This window comes from Budorcas taxicolor, chromosome 15, assembly GCF_023091745.1.
Source record: "Budorcas taxicolor isolate Tak-1 chromosome 15, Takin1.1, whole genome shotgun sequence".
NCBI lineage: Eukaryota > Metazoa > Chordata > Mammalia > Artiodactyla > Bovidae > Budorcas > Budorcas taxicolor.
Genome location: NC_068924.1, coordinates 60,617,501 through 60,633,657, shown reverse-complemented (window position 1 = coordinate 60,633,657; position 16,157 = coordinate 60,617,501). Strand labels below are relative to the sequence as shown.

At 40.1% G+C, this 16,157-nt stretch overlaps 1 protein-coding gene across 1 annotated transcript in view; it reads right to left on the bottom strand.

The window, feature by feature from the left end:
• Window positions 1-406: 406 nt before the first annotated feature.
• ELP4 (elongator acetyltransferase complex subunit 4) overlaps window positions 407-16,157 on the bottom strand; it is a 237,646-nt gene continuing 221,895 nt past the window's right edge. Inside the window, exon 10 of the mRNA XM_052652866.1 lies at window positions 407-712. Within this exon, the coding sequence (XP_052508826.1) occupies window positions 581-712 (132 nt within the window). The 3' untranslated portion in view covers window positions 407-580. The remainder of the gene's footprint in view (window positions 713-16,157) is intronic.

The window sequence follows — 16,157 nt, the reverse complement described above, 5'->3', positions numbered from 1 at the left end:
TTCTTTATTAAATACTGTGGTAGACTATTTTTAATGGATTCTTCATCCCCAAATATTATCTTCATCAATTTCATAATAGGATACGTAAATGCAAGTTTATTTTATTTTAGTCTTCATATAGTAGCAAAGTTTTTATCTCATAAAAACATTTTTGGTGAGAGGTGTCTTTTTCAGAAATGAAGAGAAAAATATGTTTTTCACAGTTTTGAATTTCATAATGTTTTATATGCTACCTGCTGTAACATGCACTTTGCTGTGAACCAAGTGCCTTATATACACATACGCTTAATGACCACTGTAAGGCATCCTGAATTTCAGATATTTTATTTGCTTTTATTTAAAAATAAAATTCTTTACTAGATATAGCATAAAACAAAATTTTAAAGTGAAAGTATTTCTGCTGTACTATTTCTGTATAAAAAGTTGGTTAAAATAATGAATGGTGGCCTCATTTTGCAATCCTAACTGTATTTTTCAAAGATTGGAGGGTCACATCGTTAAGAAAAATATTTACATAAGCTATTAGCAATCATAATTAGGGTGTCACAGAATTCTGCAGGCAATGACTAAGGAGGAGTCACTAGAAGTCCAGGTGCTTCTTGCCTCCGGCCGTCATGCCACAGCCTGGGCCCAGCAGCTTGGCGGATTCTGCCAGATCCTGTTTGCTTGAGCGGCTCACAGTGTCTGACAAGTCTGGAGGCAAATGTAGTCGCTATGGCAGAAGATTTCAGGGGAAGGAAAGAAAGAAGGAAAAAAAATAATTAATTTTGCTATTGCCAGCACTCTTCAGAATACAATATTATGCTCTGTTGACCAGCATTTAGTCTTGCATATATAATTCCTGCTAAAACAATTCTTCAGATTAAAGCCCAATATAATGACATCCTATTCCTACTAGATTTTACAAATCGTAGCCATTACAGAAACTGGACCAGGAATCTTAGTGGCATATTTCCAGAGTCCAGACCTAAATGTATTACGATTTTTCTTATTTAGGTAGAAATGAAAACACGGTAAGTGCACAAATAAAAACATAATAGAAAAATATCACATAATAATGGCAGGGTTGTTTTTCAGCTATTTTTTTTCCCTTAGAGCTCCAAGATGGTATTTTCAATTGAATGTAGTTTTTCAGCAATTATGGATTCCTGCAAATGCCTGTTTTCCTTTGTCTATTAAGTTGACTTGATGATTTTTTGTTTCAAGGCTATACCTTCTTTAAGGAACTTAACCATTTTCATAGACATATGTCATATTGATGTAAGGAAAAAAATGATACCAATTAAAGGGTCAATATTTTTCATATGCTCAGACAGGTCAGCAAAACATCTACTGTAGGTCTTGGTAAGTCTGTTTCTATGCATGATGTTGGGTCATCTTTTCAAAAGTATAGTGTAGCTTTGAATATCTCCCCTTCCTATCTGTCTGCAGATACAGGTTGATTTAAGGAGACCCAGTAACTAATCATAATTACAGAACAGTTATTGTAATTAGGGAGAAATACTCACATTTCATAATAAACTTTTTGGTTTTTCAAAAAGATCTCTATCAAGTTCCTTTAATTATCATTGCTCTCAGACCACGTGATTTGTTTCATAAAAATCCAGACTCAACGGAACATGTTTGTTGTGTGAGGCAGAGTGGTTGTGGGAGCCTAAAGGTAAGCAGGGCAGGATGGGGTCATCCCCTGATGACTAAGCAAAGCCTTGACGAGGTGAACTGACCTGGAGACAACCCATCTGAAACCCTTCATTTGAAAACTCCCTTGGATATTAAAAAAAAAAAATCAAGAAGAGAAGGGAAAAAAACACTTTTTTTGGGGTCAAAATATTGTGATACACTAGCATATGTTCTGGCTAGTTTCTTTCCTGATAAAAGGCTTGTTTATTGTCATGTAAACACAAGCTGTGTGCAAGGATCAAAACATTTTAAAACATTAAAAATAATTTATGAAAATATTCTTCCTTGATTTCAGTTTGCTGATTCATATATATCTAGGATCAAAGACTATTATATAGATATATGATCAACAAAGATGTCAGGGAGATCCAGAAAAATATAATACCCATACAGTAATATAAATACAGTGTTATTCATCTGTATCCTTCGCACTCAGCCTGTCACTTATTAAGTCATTAAATGTCTATTTCTTAAATAATAAAAAATGAATTCAAAGAAAGACATATTTGTTTCTTTGTTTTAAACAATTCTTTCATTTCTTCATACCCTAGTTTTAGAAAGGACTTCAGGTAGAAATGAAAGTGTGAAAGGCTCAGGAATCTAAAAGACACATATGATTCTAAAGTCTGAGGTCAATGTTCATGAGTGGAAGCAACAAGGAAAGAGATATTTAATTATATGTCTGAGCTGAAATGTTTCTTTAAGATCTTGTAGTTATTGCTAATGAGCAGAGGAAAAATGACTAGGGAACATGCATGACCTAAAAGCTCTCTGAAACTTAAAGAAAAGTTACCATTAAAAAGTGTGTGTGTGTGTGTGTGCGTTTGGTTGGGACCCCACAGAGATGAGGTCATCTGACCTCATCTAAATAGGCTGTTTAGGAAATCAACTGGAGTCAAAAATATTTAGAATCTACTCAAAGCAAGGCATTCTGAAAAGATATGTGAACAGGGTATCCAAACTCCTTGTTGCCTTATATCCCAATAACAGGCATGAGACAAGCACACAAGTAACCCTCACAGTGAGCAGTCCAAGTTACATCCACAAAATTATAGAGACAAAAGCAGAAATTGTGGTGGGGGATGGGAACAGAGAAAGTTTCACGGAGACGGGCTAGGTGTTAAATAATGAATTGGATTCTGGCATGTAGAAATGGCGATTTGCTTAAGGGTAGAATCAGTACATTTTAAAGATGCATTTTGGTAGGTTCTACTGCTCTGGCAATCCAAATGGGGAAACTAGTGTACCTTATTCAGAACCAGCATAAATATAATTTATTTCAGGAGCTTACCTATTTGCTAAAAATTTCTCTTCCTTTGCTTCTCTAGGCAAATGAGCGTGAGCCAGTTGGCTGAAAGCCCTTCATAGCAAAAGTAGCTAAATGTGACGTGTGACATGCTTGGAAATCTTTCAGGTTGAATGGCTTTGAAGAAAAGTCAAATACCATTCATGTGTAACTTCTGAGCACAGAAATTTGGGATGATGTGGTTAAATGCTCCCAACCAAATGCTACACTGTAAAAGCTAGTTGTGCATTCGTGTCCTCTGAAAAAAGCCCAAGGATGGTTCTTGGAAACATGGGAATCTGTGCGATATTGCTGGCTTTTGTTGACTATTACTTGAATAAGCTTACTAGGCAGCCTAAATTCTCAAGCAGTGGGTTTTGTTTCCTCCCTTTCTAAGCCTCCCCCTGTGCACCATGTCAGTGCGATGTGAAGCAGCGAGGAAGAAGAAGAGGTGGGTTCCAGGCTTGCCAGGTGTGTCAAGCACTTTCCCTTTGAGGCTTCCAAAGCATTTGCACACTTGACATGTAAATGTTCAGATGCTGCTGTACCCTAGATCTGTCTTCTGAAAGAACATGCTGTAAGACACTCTATACAGCACAGTGACCTCCTTTAGACTAAAGCTGCAAGGCTGTGGGGGGATATAAACTTCTAGACCTTGAAGTTTCACTGAATAATGGAAAAAAATCAGGCCTATACAAATAATCTAGTACAGATTTAATCTTATAAACCAAATCAAGGTATTCATCTTTCTTATTTTATACCTGGGGTTCCGAGGCCAGGTGCAAAAACATACCGTCAATCTTAAGCTAAAATTCTGTCACCTGATTTTCTTTTCCCAGATTCTGGGAGGAAGGCATTGTGCTGCTGAGGCAGGAGATGCTTATCTGGCTGCCTGCCTCTTTTTTCCATGAATGCCTGGTCTAGAATGATGATTTCTGTGTAGGCAAAGGGGGAGGTGTGACAGCTCCCAAGGTTCTGCAGAGGCCTGGGGTGCTTTATAGCAATTCATCCCATTGGTTTTTGTTCAGTCGCTCAGTTGTGTCTGGCTCGTTGCAACCCCATGGACTGCAGCATGGCAGGCTTTCCTGTCCTTCACTGTCTCCTGGAGTTTGCTCAAACTCATGTCCATTAAGTCAATGATGCCATCCAACTATCTCATTCTCTGTCGCCCCTGTCTCCTCCTGCCCTCAATCTTTCCCAGCATCAGGGACTTTTCCAATGAGTCAGCTCTTCGAATCAGGTGGCCAAAGTATTGCAGCTTTAGCATCAGTCCTTCCAATGAATATTCAGGGTTGACTTCCTTTAGGATTGACTGGTTTGATCTCCTTGCTGTCCAAGGGATTCTCAACAGTCTTCTCCAATACCACAGTTCGAAAGCATTAATTCTTCGGTGCTCAGTGCTACAAGGTGGGAAACAGCGAGCCTGACAAAATGCTCTGGCAGATTAGGGGAATTCCTGCCAAAAGGCACCCTTAGGCCCATAGGAAGCCCTAGGTCCTAACAAAGAAACAGTGGCAGAAATGCTTTTCTCTGTGGCTTCAAGGGGGACCAAGCTGAACTGGACTGGAATTCTTCCCTCTCTGCCAACCTCTCTGTTCCTCTGTTGGGCTGAGCCACTGACTATATTTTGTTCCTTCCTGAATCAGCAACTCTACTGATCACGTATAGGATTGAGCTTCCTGGCTCCACAGTCCTCTTCCAAATTCCTTTTCTTCCAGCCTGCCAGACCTGTGCTTAGCACTCAGAGTTCTCAGACAGACGGGGCAAGATAAGGAATCTAGATTACCACTTGGATTTGAGACAAATTGCAGGTAAATACCCATTAAAATAAGCTTAATCAACTTATATTTTTCATATTTTTCCAAGACCAAACCACTGGGTACTGTATGTTTTCTGAAAACAACTCATGTAGTAAGTACATTTTAATCTTTAGCAAATGAATAGATTTGTTTGTATCCTTTAAAATTTATGACATTTCCTGAAAAGTCACACTTTCCATTACTCACAGAAATAGGGGTTAATATTTCAAAATACTTCCTAATAGATTTTTTCTTTAAAACATAATCAATTTAAATGAAAACTTATGAACACCTTTGAACATATAGGTTCTACATTGGTTTTTTCACAGGGGCAGCCAGTGACAGTTTGATACTCTACTCCCTATCAGTTTGACCTAAGAGAAGTCACATCCGGGTCACTTCACTCAGATAAGAGTGCCGCAGAATTGATGCTTTTGAACTGTGGTGCTGGAGAAGACTCTTGAGAGTCCCTTAGACTGTAAGGAGATCAAACCAGCCAATCATAAAGGAAATCAGTCCTGAATATTCATTGGAAGGACTGATGCTGAAGCTGAAGCTCCAATACTTTGGCCACCTGATGTGAAGAACGGACTAACTGGAAAAGACCCTGATGCAGTTTGGGGGAAAGATTGAGGGCAGGAGGAGAAGGGGGTGACAGAGGATGAGATGGTTGGATGGAATCACTGACTCGATAGACATGAGCTTGAGCAAACTCTAGGAGATAGTGAAGGGCAGGGAAGTGTGGCGTGCTGCAGTCTATGGGGTTGCAGAGAGTCAACACGACTGAATGACTGAACTGAACTGAACTGAAGTCACTTCACTTGTCTAGCTTTAGTATCCTTATCTGTCACAAGTGAATGATTCTCCCCTCATAAGACTGTTACCAGGATCAGATGAAATATGAAGTGTTTTATAAATTATTGAGTACTGTGCTAATTTATTTATACCTTTTCTTGTTCCAAAAAAGCCATTTGAGGTGACTTATTAAAAAAATAATAAACATATGAGACAAGAGAACCCCATGAAACAGTATGAAAAAAGATAAAAATAAGTGAGCTTATTAGGGCATGGAAATGAATCTACCAGTTTAATGAAAAATGTATATTTATAAGCAATAGCAATAGAACATTGATTGGACTTGGACAGCAGGTCTAGTCACTAAGTCTGAGCATTTATTATACAATGCCCTTTACTGTGGTGCTGTCAAGAAATATAAAAGGAAACTCCAGTAATAGTCTTTGCTTCTGGTAAGATTTAAAAAGTCTAAATAGGACTTCCCTGGTGGTTCACAGGTTAAGAATCTACCTGCTAATGGAGGGGACACAGGCTCAATCCCTGGTCTGAGAAGATCCCACATGCCATGGGCGATTAAGCCCATGCACTGCGACTACTGAATCCCGTGCATCCTGAAGCCTGCGCTCCACAGCAAGAGGAGATGCTGCAGTGAGAACCTGCGCATCACGACTAGAGAGCAGCCCCCACTCACCACAACTAGAGAAAGCCCGCACATAGCAACGAAGATCCAGCTCAGCCACAAATAAGCAAAAGTTTAAAAAGTCTAAACAATTTCCCTCACACCCACAATAGTGAAAATGGGGCACATCAAGTGCCTGGCTTCTGCGCCAGTGAAAAAATGCATGACTTTGTATTAAAGGAGGCAATTTGGGGTCCATTTATCACTATTATAAAGGGAAACTTCCACTTAAAAATCATTTTTGTTTATTTGGCTGCACTGGGTCTTAGCTGTGACATGCGGGATCTAGTACCCCGGTCAAGGATTGAATCCAGGCCCCCTGCATGGGGAGTGTGGGTTTTTACCCCTGGACCACCAGGGAAGTGCCATCACCATTATTTCTTCACAAGATTTCAGAGTGTTATTTCAACTGGCAAAAAAATTAATCTTATATGCTATTACATAATTATTCTATTTCATGTTCTTACATTTATATTATTTCATGATCATTACAAATACAATGTTATATTGTAATTACATCTGGTTAAAATTTTAAAATGTGGAAGATATATCTGCCTAATTTTGGTGAATTCTGTGTTACTCTTATACATGAATGGGGCAGTGGAAATCATGCCAGAATCATATTTTTGCTCTTTTGGGATAAGGGTACATTTGATAGTAGCTGAGTATGTCTGGAAAAAATTCTGCCAAAACATGGTCAAGGTTTTAGCTTTCACTTCTGTTTAAGATCCAATTCATTCTCAGGGTTGCAGATTAAAACTGTTCTATTGAATCTCATAACCATACTATATCCTGAATTGAAAAAAATTCAATTGGTTCTTCCTGATTGATCTGAAAATTAGACAAAATTTCAGAGTTGGAACATTGCATGTTGGCTGCCCATTGAAAAATGCTCAGGTGTGCAATTATTTTGACCGTCAATTATAACTGACAGTATTGTCTTGCCTCCAAGCTCACCTCTCTGAAAGCAGATTGTGAAGAACTCACTTGTCTAAACAAAAGTGTGATTTGTGAAAAGGCATGTGTCTGTGGCAGAGATTGTTAGCTTACTCCCAGTATCTATTCTCTTCCTTTGCATAGTGAAAAAATCTCTGAGTGGGCCACATGGCCTCCCAGAATAAAGGCCACATTTCCCAGCTTCCCTGGCCAATAGATGAGGCTGAGTGATTAGGCTCTGGTGACTTCATCTTGAGCAGAAGTGCCATGGTTAAGTTCAAGGTCAGATCCTTAGAGAGGGTGAAGTGCCATTCACTTTCCTTTCTCTTGGCATCACTATTCAACCCCAGCAAGAGAGTGCCCCCCTCACTGGGCACTGATGCTCCTCCCCCTGTGGGGTGAGGAGTTAACCAGGGTGAAGGGGTTATGCCCATCTAGAGCATGTACCCTTCTTTGGAGGACACATTCTGGGTACTCAGGGCCTCAGAACTCCCTGTACAAATGGTCACAAAACCTGCACAGATCTCTTCCCCAGGTCTGTTCCTTGCGAGTGAAATTCGTTATCTGTGTGCACACCCTGGGGCCCCAGGAGGAACCTAGGGATGGCTGTGTGTGGGGAGTGTGGACAGACTGAATGTGCAGGCTGGGTGTCCCCAAGCACATCACATTGCCTGCTCTGTGTGGGAAGGAGGCAGGGGTGGGGAGAGAAAGGAGGTAAGCTGTAGGCCAATTCCTCTTATGTCTCCATCTTCTGGAGTGGAACCCTGATCCTAAATTTAAACTTGGCTTCTCAGGAAGGTATACTTGTGAAGAAAGGAAGATAAAATACATTTAATGATTTGTTGGCTTGATAACTTTTAAACATTGAGACATGTAATTACATGGTCCTTTATTTGCATTCTTGTTCTAAGCTCCATAATGTTGGGGACAAACTAAACTTCCCTTCTTCCCACTCACTGAGATGTGGACTTGAGGGCAGGCACCGAAGCAGACATCCTGGACCATCAAACGGAAGCTATGGGCTGAAGAGGGTGGAGCAAAACCAAAGAAATAGCTTAGGGTCTCCTGACACCACCTGACCACCAAAAGAGCCTTGGGTTACCAAATTGGGCTTTTATATGATATGTGTTCAATATTATTTAAGCCACTGCTTTTTTGAATTTCAGCCTAATAACAGCCTATAATATAGGTTAGCCTTTAATAACAGCCTAACCTATATCCTGTTTGTAGAGAATCTGGTACCTGAAAATTGGATTGAGTTCTAGCCTCAAAAATCTAGGTTGGCTTAGTGGTTAGAAGGTGGGCAGTGAGGTCAGTATCGCAGGTTGGAAAGCTGATGACTCTCATTAGGCTTGTGACAGCTTGGAAGGCAAACCTCCTATCTCCTAGTCAGTGGCTCTAGTTGAAATGTTGGAGAAATTCAGAATATTGGCGTATTAGTGGCTTCTTGCCACTTTCGGCAAAGTTATTTACGAAAGAGAAATGAACTCAGGCTGGAGCCATAGAATGCGCTACAAGAGGTGGAGGGATGACAGTTCTATTAAAGGAGGTACCTGCCTGAAGCTCACAGCCTAAACTAACCAAAAGCTTGTAATTTGGGGCTTCAGAGGCTTGAGAAAGCCCAGCTACTTCTGCAGTTGCACACCAAAGCAGGCAACCTTCACAGATGTCTGTGCCTCTGAGCCGTGGTGAAATACCTCATTAAGAGGCAGGCCAGAAAATGGGAGCCAGAGACAACAGTCCGATTAAGGGTGCTGCCTTCTTCCTCAAGTCGATTATTTCAGATTGCTTCAAGCTAGTTACAAGTAGGATGAAAGGGAGGGGCACAGGCAGAACAGAGAGGCCAGAAAGGTGTGAATTAGGCTTATCCACAGCTGCAGTAGATTCAGAAGGTGGAAAAGAAGCAGGTACTTATCTTCCTGTTACTTTTACTGCGGCAACTGGCAAACACTGTTGCAGGGACAGTGGTGCTTTTTATTTTTTTTTCATTCTAGTGACTAGTCGACAGCTTCACAGGCATCACAGGAGCAGAGTCAGTTGTGGGAAGGGAGGCTCACTCAATTGCAGTGTCCAGCAACTTGCTTCCTGGGGGCCAAGAGGCACTGGCAGCAGTAGCCATGGGAAGTTTCTAGCTGCAGGACTGCAGCCACGGAACTGGGCACTTTCAGGAAGTAGCTATAGTTGCTGCCTCCCAATTCCTCACCTAAATGACTGGTAGAGGCAGCAGCCTCCTTGGAGGCCAGTTTGGTGGCATTATCCCTCAGCCCTTCCAGTTATTTCACTGCCTCCCAATTTTATGGTATCAACTTTCCAACTGCATAACATAATTAGATGGGACCTGTTTCCTGCAGTTGAATGCTAGAACTAACAATATGTCTGGACAACTTTTTGGCTCTGATTACTTGCATGTGGAAGTGAAGAGAAGCAAATCAACTGGCAACCTCATAAAATCTGGAGGGGGTTGTTTAGTCAAAGAAACGACAAGCCTGGTCAAGAGGCTATGATTTTTCAATGCCTATAGAATCTTAGGTCCTGGAATTCGATTTATTTATAGTGAAAGTTGCTCAGTCATGTCCAACTCTTTGTGACCCCAAGGACTATATAGTCCATGAAATTCTCCAGGCCACAATACTGGAGTGGGTAGCTGTTCCCTTCTCCAGGGGATCTTCCCAACCCAGGGATTGGACCAAGGTCTCCTGCATTGCAGACGGATTCTTTACCAGCTGAGCCACAATGGAAGTCCAAGAATATTGAAATGGGTAGCCTTTACCTTCCCTAGGGGAACTTCCCAATCCAGGAATTGAACTGGGGTCTCCTGCATTGCAGGTGGATTCTTTACCAGCTGAGCTACCAAGGAACACACTGATCTACCTGTAAGTAGGATGGAAAAACTCCAGCCTCCAGGGACTTGCCTGGTGGTCCAGTGGCTAAGACTCTGCGTTGCCAATGCAGAAGGGAACTAGATTCCGCATGCCACAACTAAGAGTTTTCATGCCACAATTAAAAGACCCCTCATGCCACCAACTAAAGGAACTGGCATGCCATAACAAAGATGGAAGATTCCCGCATGCCGCAACTAAGACCTGGCACAGCTATGAATAAATGAATACAAAGACTTCATGTAGCTGTCACTGGTAATAGACAAGGAGTAACTTCCTAAAGGGACACGGAGGACAGTGGACAAAGGAGTTCCTTCCAGAGAGCAGATGGGGGGCTGCAAACCCAGCTACACTCCTCTGCTGCCAGGGCAGAGAATTTTTGCCGTTCCTCACCAGCAGGATTCCTCACTCATTCCTGAAGAGCAGGTAATTTGTGGGAAGAGGCTGTGCTGGATATTGGGGTTCCAAAGGGTTGGAGACTACGACACTGACCTCCAGTGTCCACTCTCCCTTTCTACTTGAGTAGAAGAGCCCGTGAATATACGGCCATCCTGAAAAAGGCTTCACTTCCCAGCTTCCCTTTCAGCTAGTTGTGGAACACATGACCAAGTCCACAAACAGCAGAAAGGATGTTTCAGCTTCAGGATATTCAAATGGGATTTGCACTAAGGTGTTCTGGCTTCAAAGTCCACATTCTTACCCAGTACTCTGTGCACCAGACCTTTTCTAAGCACCAAGGGTAAAATAGAGAACAAGACAGGCAAAATCTCTTCGTCCAAAAAACAACCTCAGAAAGGGACAATACACAGACACTGACTCAAGGAGAGACAGCTGACATACAGCAAAGACAACAAATGGAGAAGCTCACTCAGAGAGTGAGAGGTATTTTAAGGAAATGAAATATGGTGATACGATACTGCCTGGGGATACTGTTTGGGCTGGTCAAAATGTTTGTTTGGGTTTTCCCATAACATTTTAACAGGAAAACCTGAATGAACAATTTGGCCTACCCACTGCTTTAAGAAAATCTTTCTGGAGGGTACATTTGAGCTAAGATCTAAATTTGCAGAAAGGACCATCACAGGACATGGAAAAAGAAACTTTCAGGCAAAGGGAACATTTTCAACAACAGAGAACGGCTGTGGCACACAGGTGTATTCTTTTAAAGACAGAATTTTCCAAAAAGGCGGTGTACACAGGCTGTTCTAGAGCCTTTTTTCTGATTCAGAAAAGACATTCTAGTCACTGGGTGACCCACAGGATCCTCCCACTCCCGCTGTCCTCCTGTGGGGAGCGGTGGGTCCCAGCCTCACGCGTGCCCAGCGGGAGGATTCCAGGTAGAGGGGCTGGGCCCTGTGTGAAGTGTTCACAGTGGTGCTGTTTGTGGGGATGGTTTGCTGCACTGAATCCTCTTAAAATGTGAGTCAGAATCTTTGGGGCCACACAGTACTAAGAATACCACCAAGTTTCAGTCGCAATGTTCCTGAATTGTCAGACACTGAAAATATGGGAAGGCATGTTACTTTCCTCCTGTATGTCATATAATGACAGAGAATAAACTCGATTATTCCTGAAGAACGTTCCTTAAAATGGTTTTATTTTCTACACAAACTAAAGGCAGTATCTTTTTCTTATCTTTGGGTCTCTTCTTTTTTTTTTTTTTTTTTTTTTTTTGCACATTTTATTCTCATTAATGTTCTAACATGAGCAGTACTGAAAAAAGAAATATATATATACATATATCATTTAGGTGATAGCTGGAATAAGGTGACTTGAATTGTTCCCTAAACTTGGATGGTAGAAACTGTGAAAGACACTGCTCCCCCACCCCTCCAACTCATGAGCCTCTTCTCTGAGATCGATAGAAAGGAATGGGGTGGCTAAGTTCCCCAGGGTCACTGTGATCCTCTGGTTGTGCATCACAGCTTGAATGAGACTCCTCATATTTCCCAAAACGGACTCTCTCTCATTCATTCTTCTTGAACTGTAGCGGGGCTTCTCACTCCGGCAACCTTTTGACTGGTCTCCCGCTCTGCTTAACCCAAGGCTTGTATGGGCTCTGGAGCACACAATGCAGGCAGGAGCATATAAGCTCCAGAGTGTGTAGGGTTTGAATTAAGTTTCAGTAGGGCCCAGCTGAGAGGCTCTTGAGATCTAGGGCCTACTGCCGCTCTGGCAGTTAAGTGGGAGAAGCCTGAGATCTTTCTATGGACAGAGGCTCTTGAGATCTAGGGCCTACTGCCGCTCTGGCAGTTAAGTGGGAGAAGCCTGAGATCTTTCTATGGACAGGCGGTCGTTTTGACAGAACGTCTTCAGGCCTGCTTTGCCCTGGAGGTCCCTTTTCTACCCGAGACAAGAGAGGAAACATTTTAGCAGCAATATATTGGTACTACCCCTCAGATGGCTTAAGAATAGTAAGATATTTTAGGAACATATAGAGTTTTTAGATCTGAATGTTGAGGTTAAAAAAAACACACTTTCTTTTAGAAATAAATTCAAACTACTGACTGTAGGAGAATTCCTTTTTATCTCCCCTTGTCTTTTTGAACACATGGAAACTAGTCTAGAGGTGGCGAAAGGCAACTGTCTGTTTTTGTCTACTAGAACTAATGTTTGAATTCTGTAATCTGTAATCTGAATGGAGCCTTCTACTCAGTAAATGGTTGGCAGATAAACATGTGTGTAAGCTCAAGTTTGATCCCTAAAACCAAGAGATTGTTAAGACTACCACACTATTTCACTTCAGGACTGGCAGAGGTCTGACTGGTACACAGCTAATGGAAGAGATGAGTTCTAACATATGAAAAAGCAGGAATCAGAGAATTTTGAATTCAGATAATGGCTTCAGTTATTACACTAATTTCAGTCCACTAAATAACTCCACACTGGTAGCTTTGGATGAACACTCCCTCAACCATATAGTTTTGGAGGTAAGCATAGCATATATATGAACATACATGGATTTCCTTCTGGCCATCCATGAATGAATGCTGGGAGCGTAATGGTCAATGTGCTTGCCTGTATAATGTCCTCCAGCGAATGCAGAAAGGACATTGCTCCACAAAGCCCTGAGATGGGGTATGAAGGGCTCAGTAGAAATGGCAACGGACAACATCTCAACAGCATTAAATCTCCCAAATGCTCTTTAGTTACTTTGAGACCCCCACGTTTAAGGGTCTGTGAGTTTCTGGGTATGAAGAAAGAATTTTTAATGGGGCCAAATGTAGGTGTTTACAAGGGGGAATTGTTGTTTTTTATTAGGAACTGCCTTATGTTCAATAGTTGTATTTACTTTGTCAAGTTAGCCAGAATTAGAAATCCCCATTGCTAGGCAGCCTGGAGCGTCTGCGAAGTATTTCTGGGCATTCAGAACTGAGGCATGTGCTGCCCAAAGGCAGGTTTCATTACAGTCTGTTATTTAGTCCTTGTTCATCCCTCCCTACCCCCACATCCCCAGACAGCAGTGCTTATACAACAGGAAATCTTGGTTACTTTATGCTGAAGCATATTTACATGACTGAAATACGACAATTAACACATTTGTAAAGCTTGAGGGATAGGTACACGTTAATGGTTTTTTGAAGCAGGCTGATTTCCTGGAGCTTTTAATCTTATTTTATTTTATTCTGCATGCATGAACAAGTTCTCCTTTGCTATAGGTATTTGACAAAGCCTACCTGGTAGGAATGTGAATGAAAAGTAAATAATACAAAAATTAACTTTATGGTTTATCTTCGCCAAACTGTTAACTGCTTTTACCAGTTCAATGTATAGCGAGGGCTATATTTGACAAGTTGTGTTAGCTTTTATACAAAAGCAGTTAGGTAGTACAATTTTGGTTGGCAAAATGAAATGTGGCTTTCTCTATACTGACAGTATAAAAATTTTTCATAATGAATGAGAAGTATCAATGGCAGTAGTGTAGTGATTTTCTGTAGTGTAGTGATTTTCTGCACTCCTCATGGTCAAAGGTATGCTCTCCTAGGTGGTGTACATTTCACTTGCTCCAAACTTAAAAGCCAGGTGATATGAAGTAGTGTTATTTTAAAAGTGCTATTGTGTACGTGTGTGCATGTGTATTTGAGTGTGCATGTTTATACATATAAATATATATAACATGGCAATATTATGAATATTTTAATATAAGTACCTAGATTAACTGTTGAAATCTTGGTAAAATTTATAAAAAATCCTTTTGTACCAGAGCCCTCAGTAATGAAATGAAAACTTCCATTTTCCTTTTGATTTCTGAAAGCATGTTAACCCTGGAAACCTCTACCCCAATTCTCACTTAAAAGTTGATGGCAAATTTACAAATTACACTGGTTTCAAATAGTCACCCAGTACATCTATCTCTCCCTTTCACAGACCTCCTTCCTCACCAGTTTCAAAGGGAGCTCAGTGAGCAGGCTGGGCAAAGCAAGAACCCTCTCTCTACATGCCTTAGGGCAGTGATGGGGCAGCACCAGACCGAGCGCTCTAGCTAAGGATACAGATTAGAGATGAGGACCTAACTCCAAAGAGTAACTCTCTGCTGAAGTGACTTCACAGATAAGAAGTAAGTAAACAATCAATTTAGTCTTAGATAGAAAACCTTTCCATGAATAACGAGGGGAAAAAGTTAAAGGACGTGAAGCAAATAAAGCAAGAAAAAATACAGATGATCAGAAAAGAGCAAAATATTTGTGAGTATATAGATAATGATTATGCCTACTTCTAGGGATTTTTTTGGTGTTTGTTTTTTTGGGTTTAATGAAAATGCATGTTTTAATGGAAATGTTAACAAGAGCTAAGTTTAATTTTCATGGAGATTGTTTTCTATTCTTTAAAAACTCATTTGCTTTTATACGTGGAGGAGTTTCTCCCCCACCACTTAACTTTACCATTGAAGTTAAATCTTTTTACAAGGAGGTCTGAAAGATCCTTGAAATGTAGAAGAACCAACAACCTGATATATCAAACTGGCTAAATCCTGCCTCAAGTTTTCACTGTAGCAGGAAGAGTCACTCTGGTTCAAGTAGAAACTCTGAAGCTTGAGGTCATTTCAGCCAGGGTCTGCAGGTATACTTTGGGAACATTCTTTTCGTATATGTAAAATTATGCTCCAAAATGAAATAATGGAGCAAAGTGATTTTATAACTGTAACGCAGGGTTAATTCTCTAAGTTTTAAAGATGTGAATGAAATGACATAGACATATTTGTACATTTCTGTTTGATTCCCTTAATAGAAGTGCACAAAAATTTCGCAAGGTACTAAAAGTAAATGAGAGCATGATATGTGGAAAAAGATCATCAAATGGTTCCTAAAGTTCAATACTGACAAGTTTCACAGTTTAACAAATGATGATGAAAATGTTTTTCCTTTACAAATTTATCAAGGAGTGGTATTTTTTCTTCTGTCTTTCATTCTAACTTATGCCCTAAAGGGATATTATTTGCTCTAAATCAGTTTAAGTTAACACATCAAATCATTACCCAATTAAATATCTGTAAATTACAAAACATATTATAAGCATATGAAAAAATTACAACAAGCATCTTCGAGTTACCATTATAAATTATTTTTAAGTAACACTAAATATTTATGTGTTTATATCCTAAATCTATTAACTGACTTGTATATTTTAACAGTCTATCTTAAATGTCTTACAATTTCTTTCAACATTAGCTAGAATTTGTAATTAAATATTAATACCTCACACAAAGAATAATTGATTATATTTAAAAATAATGAGGCAAAAACTATCTGAAAAGCTATGGAAAAAATAAAAGTGGGAACATATTCCTTACTTCTAAACTAGTTAAAAAACATTCCCAAACTTATGTCAGTTAAAGGGATTTAGTAATACACTCTATTCTAAAACTCTGAAACTATATATATACATCTTACACTAACGAAGGAACCACATGAAAAATAAGGCCACAAGTATATCTATAACCTGAACTGCAATAAGGATGAGTTTTAGTTACCATTAATATATCAGAAAAATATGTTTATTTTTCCCATACTTCCATGGTGATTTTTAAAAAGTTCAGATGGATGATAAAATATGTCTCTGGGTTGGTATATTATAGAAAACACAATGCAATTTTAGGAAAATTA